Source organism: Apiospora phragmitis (genome assembly GCF_038363925.1).
Source record: "Apiospora phragmitis strain CBS 135458 chromosome Unknown utg000007l:2111988.0-4706623.0:1.0-2598199.0, whole genome shotgun sequence".
Taxonomy (NCBI): domain Eukaryota; kingdom Fungi; phylum Ascomycota; class Sordariomycetes; order Amphisphaeriales; family Apiosporaceae; genus Apiospora; species Apiospora phragmitis.
This window is the reverse complement of record NW_027117406.1, coordinates 299,066-316,778: the sequence shown is the minus strand read 5'-3', so window position 1 is coordinate 316,778 and position 17,713 is coordinate 299,066. Positions and strand designations below refer to the sequence as shown.

At 51.5% G+C, this 17,713-nt stretch overlaps 3 protein-coding genes across 3 annotated transcripts; 2 read left to right on the top strand and 1 right to left on the bottom strand.

The window, feature by feature from the left end:
• Window positions 1-516: 516 nt before the first annotated feature.
• On the bottom strand, window positions 517-8,494 carry PG994_007710 (WD repeat and FYVE domain-containing protein; the record flags this gene model as incomplete). The annotated part of the gene is made up of 7 exons (XM_066859119.1): window positions 517-549; window positions 619-4,889; window positions 4,938-5,415; window positions 5,467-5,562; window positions 5,917-6,721; window positions 6,883-7,570; window positions 7,732-8,494. The coding sequence occupies 7 exons, from the start codon at window positions 8,492-8,494 to the stop codon at window positions 517-519; spliced, it is 7,134 nt and encodes a 2,377-aa protein (XP_066714606.1).
• Window positions 8,495-11,590: 3,096 nt separating this feature from the next.
• PG994_007709 (Subtilisin-like proteinase Spm1) lies at window positions 11,591-13,246 on the top strand (the record flags this gene model as incomplete). The annotated part of the gene is made up of 2 exons (XM_066859118.1): window positions 11,591-11,962; window positions 12,035-13,246. 2 exons carry the CDS (start codon window positions 11,591-11,593, stop codon window positions 13,244-13,246), a joined length of 1,584 nt encoding a protein of 527 aa, XP_066714605.1.
• A 940-nt stretch (window positions 13,247-14,186) lies between these two features.
• Window positions 14,187-17,292, top strand: PG994_007708 (uncharacterized protein; the record flags this gene model as incomplete). Its single annotated transcript, XM_066859117.1, has 2 exons — window positions 14,187-15,999; window positions 16,145-17,292. The coding sequence occupies 2 exons, from the start codon at window positions 14,187-14,189 to the stop codon at window positions 17,290-17,292; spliced, it is 2,961 nt and encodes a 986-aa protein (XP_066714604.1).
• Window positions 17,293-17,713: the final 421 nt, after the last annotated feature.

Sequence of the window (17,713 nt, the reverse complement as noted above, 5' to 3'; positions counted from 1 at the left end):
GGGCCGAAAGGGAGCGATGCCGCTCTTGTACATATGATGGCGACGGTCTTGCTTCGATACTTCGATGAGAGCGAGCGCAGTGGGAAAGGCTCGGCTGGCAGGCCTACGTCAACACAATGGAACGGCGACAACGCCAAGTGTAAAAACACCAAAGAAGGACGTGTTGAATTCAGCTAAATTGCATTTTGCACGAAACGACGTATCGCTCCGCTCTTTTATACGCCTCGCTCGCTATCTCTGAGCACTCAATGCTCGGTTCCTTGGACGGGGGTATCTCGACTCGCCAACCATCTATTTCTCTTTGCGCAGAGTCTGCTGTGTGGGACCCCATCATCGATTGTCATTTCCAACTATGAAATGCAGAACTCCCCTCTAATGCCTTGCCTTCTATTGCTGCTGCTCTAACACTCGTAGCCCCTTTCTTTGTGTCGCTCAAACTGTCCCGTTTGAGGAGGTAAACAGGCAGCAATCCGTCCACTGGACCTTCGTTGCCTGCCTCGATGACATAGATTTATTCTACTTTTCTCTATGTATCAGGTTCCACTCGTACTACCAGGCAATATTAGCATTTCCGTCACAAGCCAATGTAGAAGTCAAAAGGGCAGGTATTGTACTTACCACGCGTCCGTCATCGTCACCCGTGTAGACAAGCTGCGGCATAGGCGTAATACAAGTGATGGCAGCCTCCGTGTTGGCCCTCGTTTCACTCCTGGCATCGGCATGGTCGAGGCGTCGGATCAGTTCCAGCGTCCACTTCCCGTTCTTGACCGTTCTCTGCCATATCTTGACTCGGCCCCTCTTGTGGCCCGTGAAGACGAGGAAGCTCTCTAGCCACTCACTGCCCGACCCCTCATAGAAAGCGCACGACTGCACAAAGTCATCATGCTCCTCGCACACGTTCTGATCCAGAAGGAGCTCGCCGTTTACCGTGTACAATGCCACGTTCGGCCCGGAGCAAAGCATGATTTCGCCTGATATGTCGTTGATGCGCGCACACTCGACCGCCCGGTTATTCGGTAGTTTGCGCACAAACTCGAGCCTGTTCAAATCCCATAGGAAGGCGTGGCCATCCATCGAGACCGTCAACAGCGTGCTGAAAGCCTTGGAAGCTGCAATGGTGGTGACCGGTGTTTTGTGCCCAAACAGGCTTGACCGGTTCACCAGTTCAACCGGTTTGCCGGCCGCTGTTTGAATGCCGTGGACAGATACTACGCAGTCCTCTCCTGCCGTAACCAACGTTTTGGAGTCCGCAACGAAGAGGCAGGAAATCTGACCCGTGTGGAGATTCTCGTTCACCCCTGCGACCTTCCTATTTTCAGTAAAGTAAAACCGTATGCTGTGGTCGGCATAGCCCCATTCCAAATACTTGTCAAAGAATGGGGGAAGATTGAGTCGGAACGGCGACGAGCAGAGCAATCGATCCAATTTGGGAGAATAAATCAGAGACGCAACCCGCTCATGGCTCTCGAGCAGAGGATGAGGGATCCGGGCAAGCGCATAGCTCGTAGTATCAAGTCGCTTGGCGGGAAACTTCATATTCTCACGGCCTGGGTGAGGCTTAGTGAAGACTTGATGAGGTGTCTGCCCGAAATTGTAGATGACACTGGTCGCATGCTCTCTCTCATCGGCACCGGCATTGTCGAGGTCCATGGCACCGCGGTAAGAGAGAGGCGAGAACACGTTCACATTCTGCACTGCAGCCTCCCCTAGCTGTTTATAGCCAAATACCAAATCTATCCAGGAGTGGAGATTCTGGCTGACGTAAGGGCTTTCGAGTGCTTCGCGATGCTTGGCAATGAAAATCTTCGGGTCCCCCTTTGCCCAAGGCGGCAGAGCAACATCATTGACCTTGCCACCCGACCCCTGACGAGTACCAAAGTCGTAGCCATTGATGTTGGTTAAGAAATCCGGTAGATAGAAGAACTCCGGAATCAGCTCACGCACATCGGAACCTCGCTCACGCGATGCGGAGTGCCATGTTCTTTCCACCGAGTAGAAGAGTCGGTCTGCATGATCGAAGGTACCACCTTGCATTGTCACGTGGGACTGTACAAAAGGGGGCAGACGGATCAGATAGGAGGCTACCACCATGGCCGAAGAGTAGTGTGTTCCATAATGGAAAGGTGCCTGGTCTTCCATCTCTACAGCCGCATTAAACCTTTCCATAGCGTCAGCGCGTCTACTTGGTGTTTGCGCTCCCATAGGCTTTGACAAGTCTCGATATGTTGCCGGATCTTCAAGATCTAATTCCTCGCTGGTATAGTCTGCTAATATCCACGGAAAGACAGGATACTGGGTAAGGTCGTTGAAGGTTCTGCCTGCCATCGTGTTGACCAGCATCAGGTAGTGGAAATTTGACATTTCCCCCCTTTGCCACTTGCGCAGTGAAGGATTCCACGGCGAAGAGTTGAAGAAGCCTCCGAATTTGGCCCCGAGGCCTTGTGTCGGCTCTTCGTGAATCTTAAGGGACTCAAGCCGCCATGCATCTTCTGGGTTTGGAAGTGTTGCAGCTCCAGCGGTGTGCGGTGTTTTACTCGCAAGCCTGAGGTACATGTCATCCCTGATTGCTGGGTTGATGGTGGTAAGCAAATAACTCCGCCCGTCCGTGAAGAAGATTTCGATGGCTACATCACGAAACAAGAAGCGGCGCTTGGACACGCTGATCACATCCTGCCAACGCCAACTGCGAGAGTCCTGTGTTCTCCGCCGTGACGAGAAGCCCTTAGTGTCGGTCTTGTCGTTAGTGATGATTTGGACAAAAGGATCACGGTCCTCAGGGGCGGCCTCCCAGATGTTGACAATCTCGCCTTCCGCACTCTGGAAATAGTTGTCCATGATGTACAATGCGTCCTTTCCAACAAGCAGAATCCCCTCGCAGACCTCCAAGCCGACAATGCGCGAGATGTTGTATACCTGCTGGACAAGATCTCCACTTTCCAGGCGGCGCATGACTCTACGATTTTTGTCTTCGAAAGCTTCGTCGGGCTCAGGATCGTTTGGGTCATCTACCATTTCAAAGTCTTCGTCGGGGGCAACTGTCTGTTCTCCTCCCTTGGGCTGCAAAGAAGATTCGCCTTCGTTGACCCCTTCAGTGTATCCTTTACTTTCTGCAGGCGGCGGCTGCCCACCAGCCGTGACATTTGATGGTTTTGGACTGGCCGAAGGAGGCGCAACCGGGGGGATCCCGCGACTTGATGCGTCAGTGTTTCTTCGTTTAGGCTGGAAAAGCTCTTTTTGTGGCTCTGTATCGGGTAACAAGCGGGCACGCATCCTGTCTCGGCCCTCGGTTCTATCAAGCTTCCATTTGATGATGCTGTTTTGCTGCAACACAGCTCCCGGGCGTGTTAAGTCTTGGCTCATTCTCATGAATTCCGAAGAATGGAACAACACGTCGTCTTGCTGATCTTGGAGCAGCCTTTGGTGCTTGAAGTGTTCCGAGCCATATATCGACTTCATCCAAGCGGAATTGGTCATGTCATGGCGTAAAATTGCACTCTCCCTCTCAGAGCTCTCTAATTGCCACCGTTTTAGTACCTCGCGGCGCTTAGCAAGACGCGACTTGGCTGTTTCAATCGTTCTAGAGTTCTCTAGTCGTACAAAATCCTCCCATGTACGTGAGAGACCGTTGGCAAATAGTTGGTCGAGAGAAGCCCTGTGCTCTATAACCCATGCAACGAAGCTTTCAGTGTCGAGCTCTGTTAGCTTTTCAAACTCTGAAACCAGGTTTGATTTCTCGGTGGAAGTGAACTGCTGGAATATGGCTGAACTCTCTTCTGGCTTCTGGACCAGCATAATACGCCAGAAATTGACTGTTGCGAGACTGACCGCCTCACGCGTATCAACAAGCTTGACGTAGAACTGGAACCAAAGAAGCTTCGTGTAGTCATCGTCAACGGAGAGCGAGTCCAAGATCACCATTTGCCAATACAATATCTTGTTCAAAGACGACATGGCCTCTGTGTCTGCGCTTTGTGAATCATCCATCTCGGAGAGCTTTAGAAGGACACATTTGAGAAAAGATGTCCTGATGGTGGACACGGCCTGGCTGCAGAGTCTGACGCTCTTTATCTTGGAAACCTCTGGTTTGTTGAGATACTCCAATAGGAAGCCGAGGAAGTCGAGCATTGAATCGGCGCCGTTCATGAACCACCCCTCAAAAATTGCCTCTACCATGTGCATACTGAATCGGGCCATATTCGTGAGTATCCGGGGCTCAATCAAAAGCTTCCAGTCCAGTTTGATGGTATTTGAAAGATGGAGGATAGTGCTGCGTAGTACATGAGATTCGAAGTATGCTTGGTGCTCTTGGAAACCCGGAAGGACCATTATAAACAAACCGAAGCCAGGGAACTCCTTGCGGTAAAAGAGCTGGTCCAGAAATACATTGACGACCAGCTCCATGATATCCTCAAGTACTGCATGACTGGTATTTTGAGAATTGGCCTTTTTCTTGGGAGACATGACATGTGTCAAGCGAGCAGGGCTAAGCTGCGGTGGTCTCTGAGAAGTCAACAGTACAAAAGACGATGCTTTGCGGAGGGGCGAACCTCGCAACGTATCGTTCGGTGCTTGTAACGCAGTGTCAACGGCCTTTGAGGTTCTGACTATCGGTGCTGGGGCAGAAGTGCCAGCAATTGGACGTATCAATACGTCTCCACCCTCAAAAGTCAAAGCTGAGTCGCGAGAATCCAGCTCCGTCTCAGGGCGGACAGCATCAGTACTGACGATCACTGGGTACAAAGCTGCCAAAAGTAGCTTTACGTATTCGGAGGACAGAGCAAAGTCTTTGAAGTTCATAGATCGGCTGTGTATATCGGCCAAGAAGCGGATGACAGTTTGCAAGACAGCTGCATTGCCGGCCACCTTCATTTGGCTTGGTTGTGGCATTTCTGGTCGAACATTAGTTTTTGAGAAGTTGTAGGATGGGGAATACTCACGCCTGGTTTCCAACTCCTCGGCGAGGGACATAGATCTACCTCGAGGCCTCCCCTTAAATACGTTCGAGTCAATAGTAGCACCTTGCGGCGAGCCAAGCTCGCGAGGCGAAGCCGGGTCTTCCTGATTCCGTAAGATGTCCTTGAGCCCTATTTGAAGCATGGAAGTAATGATTGGCAACGTCTCCGGAAACGCGATTTTGCATTGGCCAAAGGTTTCGAGCAGGCTGAAGAAGTCGAAACTCTTGTCGAAGTCTATCTCTGCGACATCGTATCCAAAGAGTATACTGAAGCAGATTGGCCAGATTGTTGGTATATCCCACCACCTCTTTAGTCTATGGGCCATGATATGAAAGCCGCCTGATTTGCCAGAGAACTTGCTCGCGTAGCTTGAGCCGTGTGTGACGAGTAACCTTGAGAGTATCTTGCTTCCATATACTACAACCTCGGGGTCATTTTCTGTGAGGAGATAAAGTAACCACTGCGCCATCGTCAGTGTGGATTTACGTGTTGGCATCCTGGAATCAAGTACCTTATTGGTTACCGTCTTGGCAAATCTCCGAATATAGTTGAGGTTCCCTTTCTGACACAGAAGTTCGCTGTACATCTTCAATATCTTGACACCGACCTGTTTCCTGTGCAAAGTTGTATTGAGAACATGACCAGCTTTCATCGTGTCAACAACAGGGCGAGTAGTAGTAGCCGATGATGGTCTTGCGAGGGTGGCAGAGCTCGGTTTGGGTGTCCTGGAAAGAGACCCGGGTGAGGCATGAAAGGCATAAGTTATGAACAATGCGAGGGACCGGTGGACCTCGGTGTTGTAGCTGCACTGCACAAGCTCTTGGAGGGCATCCATGAAGAATGGCAAGACCGTAACCGCTAGAGGCTCAGCTTTGAGCGCGTCCAATAACCGTTTCACAACGCCTTATAGTTGTAATAATTAGCCGCATGTCAAAAGATTATAGAGAGAGCATCGACTTACGCATTCTAGGAGTCTCCGGTTGTTGTACTCGTGATACTTGCTGTTTCGTGCGAAAGTCATGAACTGTTTGTAATACAGCTCCTGTACGATGGGAACACATCTCCGCCAAACATCGAAATCAACTAGCAGGATACGATATGCAAGAGGATTCTTGATAATCGAGTTCAGCGAGTTTTTGTGATCGTAACCCACGAATTCAAGTACGAGACTTAGAAGCTGGAAACTCAGCCTGTCTATCTCCACATCATCCAGGGAAAGGCGCGCAGTAATGTTCTCTGCTCCCGTAGGTGCCAATCCGAGTTTGCATTTCAGGAGCATACCCATGATGTTGTAGCCATTGCATTTTTCCATTGCTTCGCTATTCCGCCAGCTTGAATTCACGCAGCGGAAGACCATTTCAACGGCTCGGGTCAGGGATTCGGCGGTTGAGGCTCTTTCGACAATCTTCAAGGCTAGAGGAGTGAAGCCGGCGAGCTGCCACATGGCATCATCGAGATGTCGAGGCACGGCAACGACCGGTTCGCCTGACAGAACAGCGACACCACTGGCGCGAATGAGTGCATCGTTGACTGATGGTAAAGCGGTATTAATTGCAATACCAGTACCGCTCTTCATGGTCATTTGTCCCAGTGCATGCGATGGCCCCCGAGATAGTGACCGAAACAGCTGAGAGTCGCTAAAGGAGTCCCGTTCTCTGATGATTGATGAAGGCATCAGGCTAAGGAGAAGCCTATTTTCTGGCATAACATAGCCAGCTTTGTCTCTGATGACCCTGATCAGATCCGAGCCGTCCTTCCCTGGGTGACTAGATCATTTCTCAGACCCAGGTGCGCAGAGGCTTCGTAAGTCTGAAAAGCGCCGAGACAGTCTTGGAAATTGCCTTGATAGCGCGGCCCAAGACGACTGGGAACAGCCAGGTAATCGTCACTCAATGCTTCCTCGAATAGATGAGCAGTGGCTACAGACCACTTAGAACTAACAATCCCTGCACCAAGGTGGGATGATAGTTCCCGAGGAGTGCCCAAGAAGGCCTGGACTGGCATTGTCTTGTTGTTGCTGGAAGCAAAAGATGCAAAACTTTCTGTGCTTCCGTTCGCAAGGGGTGGAGGCGATGGAAATGTTGCCTGGAGGTGTTCTACAAGTTCACCATCCACGTACAAATAAGCTTTGTTCGCGGACATCGTCTTGCGGCGGTGAACAAGAGCTATGTGATACCATCTCTTCTCCTTGAAGGCGAACGACTTGAACCTAACACTCGGTCTCCGTGATGTGACTGACGTTTGAAGGATGAAGTTTTGAGTATCCTTTTCCAGGTATAGGAGTAGGAAACATGTTTGTGTTGCGTCAAAGACTCCAAATATTGTTGTATGGGACTTTGGGTCGAATTCATCCACCCGAATCCATGCCATGAACGTATACCCATTGGAGGAAGAAGGTGGAAAAGATCGACCAAGGCTGGGCAAGTCGATGGAAGCATGTCCATGAAGCGAAAGATCAAACTGTATGAAAGGAGGATCTTGGTGCTTCTGTACCATTTCTAAACAGTGCTCGGAAGCGTCTGGTGACGGGTTCATAAGCAGCGCCTGCGCATCGGCAAGCCTCTTTACTCCAAGAGACATCAAGGATCTGCATATCTCCATAACCAGGTTGTGCTCTGCACCGCTCAGGCAGCATTTTTGTCAAAGGATATCGCAAGTAGACGAGAATGCACAGTAGTGTCGTGTACCAGACAGAGATTGTGTCTCGAGGCCGTGATTACCTCTGCGATGACCCTCAACACTAATAGGGAGACTGTTATTGACTGCGAATCTGCACCCTTTGGCATGGAAATCCAAAAGTCGACAACCGTTCTGATAACCTCAGGGTACTGCAATTTGGTCGCCGGCCCAATGACCGCACGTACCGCATCCTGGATTAAAGCTGCCTGCTCCTCAGGATAAGGTCCTTCTTCGCCTTTGAGAGCATCTTCGCCAAGGTCGGCGTTCCCAATTATGACGGGCATATCTTCGAATATCGTCTTTTGGCAGAATACACCCAGTGTTGGCATCTGTAACGAGAAGGCAAATAGTTTTCCAAAGAGCTGGCTGCTAGTCCAGCAGTCTAGATCACCACCGCCGAGGCCGATGCTTGCTATCGACTGTTCTAATGCTTCCCAACCACCACTTTCGACTCGCGTGCGGAAGTAGCGCAGGTTCCCTGGGTGAGCGTTGAATGCAACCGATAGAACACCAAGCACCGCTTCGAGGAGTCGGAATAAGCTCGATTTCTCATCTTGGCTGCGTTTCTGCGGGTTGTAGAAGCCCAAATAGGCCCGGAGAATATCGAACAGGCGCTGGAAGCCGTGGAGGTGCCTGAAATCATCTTGCACGGAGCTGGGAGGTTTCGCTGCGTTGAGGTGCTGCTCGATCTGATCAAGGTGGGCTACTAATTCTTGTATGTTGGGGTATGGATCTCGTTGAGTCGATAGCACGGCAGCTACGGAATCGAGCAGCTTTTGTTGGACTTCTAACGCCTTGGAGACAGACGAAGGCGCTGAGGCCGACGTGGAGGAACGGTATCTGCTTGGTCGGGTAGACATGTTGTCTAGCTCATCGGCGAGATCGGGTTATCGTGGCGGATGCCTGCTCTTCATGATTCACCACCCCAGTTCTTTGCACCCTTTTTGGGCCTTCTCGACGACCGATACTCCGCAACATCGATAGCCGAACTCGATCTATAATGCTAGAGACAGAGCTGCCGAAATGCGAAGGTTTAGCAACTTGAGTAGGGATGCTTCCAGGCAGGCTTGTGCAAACAACTGACGTCTCGTAGCGGGGGCCACCGACAACGGGCGCGACACTCAATGCAGACTACAGAAATAGATACGACGTCGCTACTGGCCTTGCGAATGTGAGTAACGAGTTACTGATAGAGATATGCTGGAATTGGACACAGTCGCGTCGTGGTGGGCCGGTGCTCTGGTTTCAACGAGATATTCAAAAAAGTGTCAGCCTTGAGATGTGTGGCTTGTGCTGCCTTGTGAGGTACCCAAGCAAGTCATCGCATCCCACTTGTGCTAAATTTACAGCCGCGTCGAAGCTGCGCGCCCGGCGCCCCGTATTGACTTGGGTTCATCCAGGGTTCTCATGCAGATCCGCCCAAGTTCTTTGTTACATGCAACCTCAAATGGAACATGATGAGTGTCGAGTGATTATGGCCTGGTGTTTCTAAGAAGATTTATAGGCTGCTTGTTTCAATCCAGCCGCTGCCAGTCTCCGACCAGACCCCGATTGCACAGTCACCGTTATTATGCACGTGCACATGTTCTGTTCTCGAGGAGGTAACATAATGGGACATAGTAGACTTTGACGATCCTGGTTTGAGTTGTGTATGGAAGTTTAGTACCTAGTAGATCTCTAAGAACTGTGCTTGCCTCACATATGTAGCTTCTCGGGAGTATTGAGGCTTGGTGCTGCTGAACAGAGAGCGGGTTTATCACTTTATGTGCTGGCCAGCCTGCAATGATGCTTTGGCTGTTGCGATGCGGACAGCACGTCTCGAATCTCTTATCTTTTGAACTGGTAGAGTGAACCCCCATAAATTGGCTTGCACACGACAATAGTCGGGGACCGGATATAAGTAACTGGTTGGTAGTACCCCTTTCACATCCATACTGTAGGTATGTAGTGGCAGCATCTGCCCAGTCCTTTCCCCTTATCTAAACCACGCCTGGCTTTACATCAACGGTGTGCTGTTGATCATGATTCCACCGTATGTCTTCGTGTTGGTAGCTGATCAAGCTCCCCCTTGCCAGTCGTCATCCGCAACACAATGCACAGTTACTAAGGCAGCCAGGCAGGCCGCGTCAACAAGAGGCGAGAAGCCCCACCATCCTTTAAAGTAAGACCTTAACGGAAGACGGATAAGACAAACATGGGAAAGTTGCACACGTGCCAGGGACCGAATGACCGTCTTTTGTATTAATCAATAGTTAGGTTAGGGGTCGTTGCCCACCCTCAGCTTGCCAATAAAAGAGGGAGGGCCACAGGAGACTTGGCTTGTTGGCCGAGCTCGGAGTCCCCATGTTTGCCTGTCGAGGCAGAGCTAATTATTGAAGACAATACCAGAGGAGGGCTATCTCTGGTTTCACCTAGGCGGGATTGGGAGAACGTCCGAGCTTTCGATTGTGTCATCGCAACACAGTCAGACATCGTCGGCCATAAGACCATCATCATAACTGGCAGCACAGGCATCAAGAGATCAAAAGACATCAGACATCAGTACAGCATGCCGCAAAAGAAGCCAGCTGTCACGCACTTCGATTTGATGTAACCCAGAACCAGAAGAAGATAGCACATTATGATTGAATTGCAGGCAGTAGAGAACTGTGGAGCCTCGAGAGAGCTCAGTGAATGGAGGTGGGTGGTGGTATTCAAGGGTCCAGAGCATATCTAGGGGCTGCATCATTAGCCACAGATAAAGCTACATTGGATCTTGCACACCTATCCGTTTGTCTACGGATGCATGACGTGTTGAAATGCTATCGGGGTCCGAGGCAGCTGTCTAAACTTCGACAACCATGGTGATATGAGGCCAGCGAAGGTGTTCTTGAGCACATCAGTAAGCCATTGCATTCATCAGCTTGTGTGTGCCTGCTCTTGGCTCTTTCTTGTACGTAAAAGGTCGGGCCACTCAGGTACAGACAGAGAAGCGGATGCAGCTAACGCGAGCAAGCTCCAGACTCCAGAGCTCCCCCGTTGCCCCGTATCTTATCGCTCTGCATTGCCTCGGAAACCTTCCTAGCGTTTAGCTGGGGCGCCAAGCGAGCCATATCAGGTCACTCGCGTTTGGGGGAATGCGTGCCTACGAGCCTAGCAGCCTAGGGAGGTACCTACGCGTAGGTATCCCTATTTCTTATCCACCTATGATAGCCCTGTACTGGCCGAGCCGGCACTGGGCTGCTGCCTCTTGCGACTCGCTGGCGGATGGACTGACTGGTTGCGCAGAAGGTGTGATGATAGATAGTCCATTTGAGTCTTTTATATACCTGAAGCAGATGGGACCGTCCGATCCGAGTCAGATTGCATTTGCGATGAAGAATTCCAGCGTGCCGCGATCCCCAGAAAGCCGCAGTGCGCTTTGGGGAAGCTCGAGTCAGTCTGAAGGATCGCAGAGCAGCTTACCGGAAGCAGCTTAGTGGCCATTAATGTCAGCAGCCATTCTTCGTCGCTCTGCCTCACTCTCCGGTGTCTCCACAAGCACAGCTGCGATCTCCCCTGCCCCCCAGTGGTTATCTTAAGTCTTGCACCCGCCAGCTTGCCGCTACGCAAGGTGCTCCACTCTCCTGCTGGGAAGCAGCGCCACACGCCCATCGTCCTGGACGTAGCAGGAAGGCAGCCGACACACACACCACACTGGCACCTTTATCTGTGACCAACAGCTTCCTCTTTCCCTCTTCCTTCTTCTTCTCTTCTTTCATCTCCTCCATCTCCATCATCCATCGTTATCTATCTCATCGTTCCGTAGTTGCATTAACTTCGCAACGACTTGTTTACTTGGGCATCTGCTGTTGATTCCCGGGTTTTTCTTTTCGTTCCCCATCGCTTAGACCTCACCAGACAGAGTCGCAGGTAGACTTATCAGTTGGTCAATCAAGTTTGCACCACACCTCTATCCAACCTCGAACCCATTCAATATGAGGGGCGTCATTGCTCTCTCGCTGGCTTGCGCCGCCGCCGCCGCCCCGTCCTTCAGCCACGAGACGATCCACGGCGGAGCTGCTCCCATCTTGTCATCGTCCAGCTCCGACGAGATTCCCAACCAATACATCATCAAGTTCAAGAAGCACGTGACGGAGTCATCTGCCTCGAACCATCAGTCGTGGATTCAGAAGATCCACGGTGCCCGCGAGGATGAGCGCATTGAGCTGCGCAAGCGCGGCCAGTTCCCCATGGTCGATGATGTCTTCAGCGGCTTGAAGCACACATACAAGATCAGCGCCGACTTCATGGGCTACTCCGGCCATTTCGATGATGAGACCATCGAGCAAGTCCGGAATCACCCTGATGTGAGTACCTCCTGACACCCCAATTCACTTCCCGTACATGGATCATCGACTGACATGCCCTTTCCACAACAGGTCGAGCACATCGAGCGGGACCAGATCGTCCACACCATGTCGTCGAAGGATGAGCCTGAGCTCGAGAAGAACGCCCCCTGGGGTTTGGCCCGTATCTCCCACCGCGAAAGTCTTGGGTTCGGCAACTTCAACAAGTATCTCTACGCCGCTGACGGTGGCGAGGGTGTTGATGCCTACATTATTGATACTGGTACCAACATTGACCACGTCGACTTCGAGGGTCGTGCGAAGTGGGGCAAGACTATCCCAAACGGCGATCAGGATATCGATGGCAATGGCCACGGTACTCACTGCTCTGGTACTATTGCTGGTAAGCAATACGGTGTGGCCAAGAAGGCCAATGTCTACGCTGTCAAGGTCCTTCGCAGCAATGGCTCCGGTACCATGAGTGATGTGCTCAAGGGTGTCGAGTGGGCTGCGTCTGCCCACATGGATACCATCAGGGCTGCTAAGGCTGGCAAGCGCAAGGGCTTCAAGGGCTCAGTCGCCAATATGTCTCTTGGTGGTGGCAAGTCTCCTTCTCTGGACCAAGCTGTTGACGCTGCCGTTGAGGCTGGTCTTCACTTCGCTGTTGCTGCTGGCAATGACAACCAGGACGCTTGCAACTACTCTCCCGCTGCATCCACCAAGGCCATCACTGTCGGTGCCTCTGACCTCGGTGACAACCGTGCTTACTTCTCCAACTGGGGCAAGTGCGTTGATGTCTTTGGTCCTGGTGTTAACATCAAGTCGACCTGGACTGGAAGCAAGACTGCCATCAACACCATCAGCGGTACCTCCATGGCCTCGCCCCATCTTTGCGGCTTGACTGCCTACTTCCTGTCTCTCCAGCCCAGCAAGGACTCCGAGTACGGCATGGCCGATATTACTCCCGAGAAGCTGAAGTCTAACCTGCTCAGCATTGCCACCAAGGGCGCTCTGTCTGATATCTCCAGTGGAACTCCTAACCTCCTTGCCTTCAACGGCGGTGGCAACTCCAACTACAGCAGCATCATTGAGAAGGGTTCATACACTGCCAAGAAGGAGCAGTCCGAGAAAGCCATCACTCTCGAGGACCTTGAGCAGGCCATCGAGAAGGACCTCAATGTCGTCTCGGGTACTATTGTCAAGGGCGTTTCGTCCTTCTCTAACAAGGCCGGGAAGGTTTCGGAGAAGATTCACCACATGGTTGAGGAGGAGCTTGAGCACTTCTTCGAGGAGTTCGAGTCCTAGATAGAGTAGAGCGCTACATGACGCTATGCCACTTGTATCTTTGCCCAGTAAGGGCGTTCACACACGTAACTGGTTTCAGATGAGTCGGGTTATGTTAGTGGGTTGTAGGACTTCTCCTTGATAGTATGTTAGGGTTTTCGCCATAAGGCCAATAGAACAAGATTGAATACGATAAAAAGACTTGCTCACGACGTGACTTTGGTGTACATTTGAATCGCGTATTGCTAACTTGGTTGGCGATCTCTATTTTGGGGGGAAAGAGTATCATATAAGTCAATGTGGATCTAATTGAGTTCAATACATCTCAGAACAGGCGTATGTTCCAGACCTATTTGCGCTCCTCCCTAATACCCATCACTGTTCAGGCAAGCACGGCGCCCTGTACTGACGTGCCAATAATGGTCTGTGTTCTCGATCAACGATGTCTGTTGATGATTGTTTTGGTTTCTCCCAAGCACGCGTCGAGGCGATGGAGGCAGGCACAGATAACAACAGTCTGCGGCGGCTTTTTGGGGAAGCGACGGCCTGTATGAATCAGCCAACACTCTTTCTTTCTTGACAACCGACCGAGATGTCAACACGCAGTACCTTCCGTTGCCATGCGGTGTTTGGGAGCTCTATTGCTCGCCTCTGATCAGGGCTGTCTGTTGAGTGAGCTCCCATCTCTGAATCATTGCTTCTTACTCTATTTCATGTATAGTCACATCATCTTACTACGGGTGCAAACGATTTCTGGCTTGTCAACTCTATCGATTTGTCCAGCAGAACGGTCACTGGCCTGTCTTCTTTTGGTTATATTGCTGCTGCCAGCTCGAGTCAGCTTGATCGCCCTTTACTGCATCATCCGATATACGAACCCCTCCGCATGTTGAGGTTCTCTAATTCAAGCATCGCTCGACACGACATTTCCGTAATAGTAATCATTGCGGCTTGGTAAACCATGCAGCGACGCAACAGTACCAAGTCCGGCGGTCTAGATCGCAGGAAATCGGTCTCGTCGGTGAAGAGCGTCCAGCTTCTTCACATGTCTACGGAACAAGCTGAGCGGGATGCTCGTGTTGCTGCTACTCAAGCCTTTCGCCAGGCAAGAGAGCGTTCTGCGACCGAGTCTGCTTTGTGGCCACCGTCCCGCCAGTCCAACAGGCCGACACTGGACCGACACTACAGCTCCCCGGACAGACGAAGCAACGATTCTGCGAGCTGCAAACAACAACAAAGCGTACGTTTCGTCAAGCCAAAGCTGTCAGGGGGTTTGGCCCAGCTACGAAGGCATCATGACAAAACCCCTTCGAGAGCTTTGGGCACCGCAAAGCCGCGAACTTCGGAAAACGATGCCCCTTGCTCATGGCCAACAACCGACAGGGCTTCAGCGTCTGGGCTGGCTCCTGCTGCCAAAGGGACCGCTGGCGACTACATCAACGCACTCATTACTAGTGAGGAGTACTATACGCCTGAAGATAACATCGCCTCTGAACCCTCTTCCTATCGACGCATTCGGAAATCAAGATCGCTCTTCTCGAGCTTCGACGGTACAGCACCAGGTGCAAGAGAGCCAGTTGGTAGCAAACTCTCTAAGAACATTCCTCGGTCGCGTCTCGGTTCTGCTTACTGCCAGATAGTCGAAAATATCCCGCCCACGGACTTGAAGGCCCCAAAATCAATGAGCTTCTTGAAAAGCCGTCGCGAGCAAGCTCGGCCGCTACGCACCCGCCGCGAAAGCATGCCCCTAGTTACGAGGGCAACCAACGCCTACCCACTGGGGTCGACTAGAGAGCAGTCTTCGCCGTCGCACTCTTCTCAGCTTCTCGGTTCTAAAATCCATACAGACAAAGCGCTCAGAAGAACCCTGCGGGACACAAGCGATACTACCGAGTCAGGGAGCTTCAGTGTCGCTGGAACTTCGTCTAAAGATAAAAGCATCAGTAAAAAGGCTCGCAAGGTGTCGCACACCTTCAAAAAACGCATAAAGAGCTTCTTTAACTTGGCAAAGTTCGAGAACGACGAAGCAGTCTTTCCGCCACAACAGATCGAAGCCCAGAAAACCCACGTAGTAGAAGTTGAGACAGAAGACCCTGGTGCCCATGATGCTCTACTGGAAGACCCAGCTCTTTCTCGGGTGACATCTGGGGTCCCTTCCCTTCACGCCGTGCCATCTGAACAGCAACTGAGATCGCACCAAGTAAGCCTGGAAAGTCTTCGGAGCGAGAGAAAAGTATCGGATGAAAAGTCGCGGGTAACTAGTTGGACCAATTCCGATATCCACATGTCAACCGCTACGAGTAGCCAGGGAAGAGAATGGGAAAGACAAAGACTGTCAATAATCAAGGAGAACGGAGCCCATATATCTTCGTCGGCGTCTCGACGACCGGACCTAGCTCGTCAGTGGACGGACAGGGGTCTAATCGCCAATTTTCCACAAGAAGACCCGGTCGACCCATCCGCCAACGTGGATAGCCAGAGGATTTACTCGGCCTTGATGAAGAGACTTAACGAAACCCAACAAGCTTCGCTGGCTCTTGAGAAGGGGAAGAAGCATAGCTTTGAACGATCCTCGGTAGATGACACAGCCTCACTAAGGAGCTCATTGGCTCCAACCATCCGTCATGTCGTCTCTGACGAGAGTATTGGACAAAAGGTAGCCGAGAGGGGACCCGGTACAGCATCTACAGAGGACCCCAGGCCAAGCTCTCGATCCTCAGGCGCACAAGGCTGTGACACAGTAGCTCAGACGTACCAGGCCGAAAATGCAGCTGGTCAGTCTGGGCCTTCGGAAGAAACTCACCGTGTTCGAACTTTGTCGGCTCGCCCATCGGCGTTCTTTGGGAGCCCGACTTGCCACCTTTTCCCGAACCCAGAGCCCATACCGAAGAGCACTTCGAGGTTCTATTTCTACAGCAGAAGCCACGGACCTAATTGCGTCTCCCAAGTCATCCGAGTTCAACCCTTTCATGCCGTCGCTGAACAACTTGCCCATTCGTAGCATCAGCAGATGCGACTCGGATGTAGATGGCAAACTACACTACTCGGAAAGTATATATTCCAATGAAGAGGAGAATTCACGGCCTACTTGTCATACTCGTCCGTTGGTGGATAGGTTTCCCAGTCCACCCAGCAACCTCGGAGCGGTCACAATCTTTGTTGATCCCCCAAAGCCTCAAATACCCACCAAATCCCACCGTCGTCTCACTTCTACAGCCAGTTCGGTCGAATGGAAAACCTGGCTGTCGGCAAATGTTTCCAAACTTGAAGATTCAACACTCACAGAGGACCACCAAGGCGGTAGTGAACAAGACCTGTCCTTAACACGATTCCCACCAGCATCTGGTCACCTTAGAGAAAGGGCTCAGATCAGTGACTGCGACGAGGAAGAAGAAATTACCGAGCCCCCAGCCCAAATGCATTCAGACAATACCCTTGGTGACTTGGAGTCAAGCGCTTTGAATAGAGGTCACCAGCTGAGACCGGTGTCGGTATATGAAGACGCCCTTTCAGATAAGGAGAATCAAGCCCCGCCTATCCCTCTCAAGAGTGCACTGAGGGCGGCCCTATCAGCAGCAAGCTTGGGGTCTGGCACTGAAAGATCCAACTTATCCACGAATGAGTTGAAGGAGAAGGCGCAGGATTCTGGGGGACAGAACCCGTTGACACATGCCCGGTCCGCGAATGTATTAGGCCCTCGGCCGCAACAGCGGACCCCTTCTCCTGTAAAGCTTGTGAGACGACAGCAAAAATCCGTGAGCCAAGCTGTCCATGGGCACACGTCTAGTATCGGCGAGGCCGTTGAAAAACAATTCGGGAAGGTGGTCGAGTCGCCAAGCTCCAACAAGTTACCGACCGATCAGGGGCCGAGAGGAAGCGAGAATGTCCATTCAAGGCGTACGCTTAAGAACGAGTGCTCAGAAGGACAAGGCGATGTTTCATACGGACCAGATGAGAACACTGACCCCCAGGTTATGGGAAGCAAGCAGATGGTTGATCTGTTCTTGAGCAGTCGGCGGAAAAGGATCGCTGGCAGTGAAGAGGGCTATGAGCCCGCATTTTTGTGAAGCAAACAACACGGTTGAAGGTTTGGATGCTATTAGTCTAGATAGTATATCTTGCTTGAGTCCTGGAGGATGGAGAAGGACGTCTATGATTGGAACATTCTTTAGTTGGCGCGTTTGGTTGCAAAAAGGGGTATACTACAATCGGTGGGATACTGACGGAATACTATTAGCAAGCCACTGGCGTGGGAAGCAGCCTCTCAGTGTTATTATGCCTATATAGATAATCAGTCTCAAAGCCAGCCCCCTGAAGAGTCCTCGCTCTATGTATGATGATGTCCACTATCCCCGCCCTCTGGAGATTGGACCACACTGTTTCCAATCACCTTGCTATTACATACTTCCAATGGAAGCTACATGAACCGTCTCATTGGAGTTACAATTGCTATTTACGCATATCTGTAGGTATGCGAGATCGGGTCGA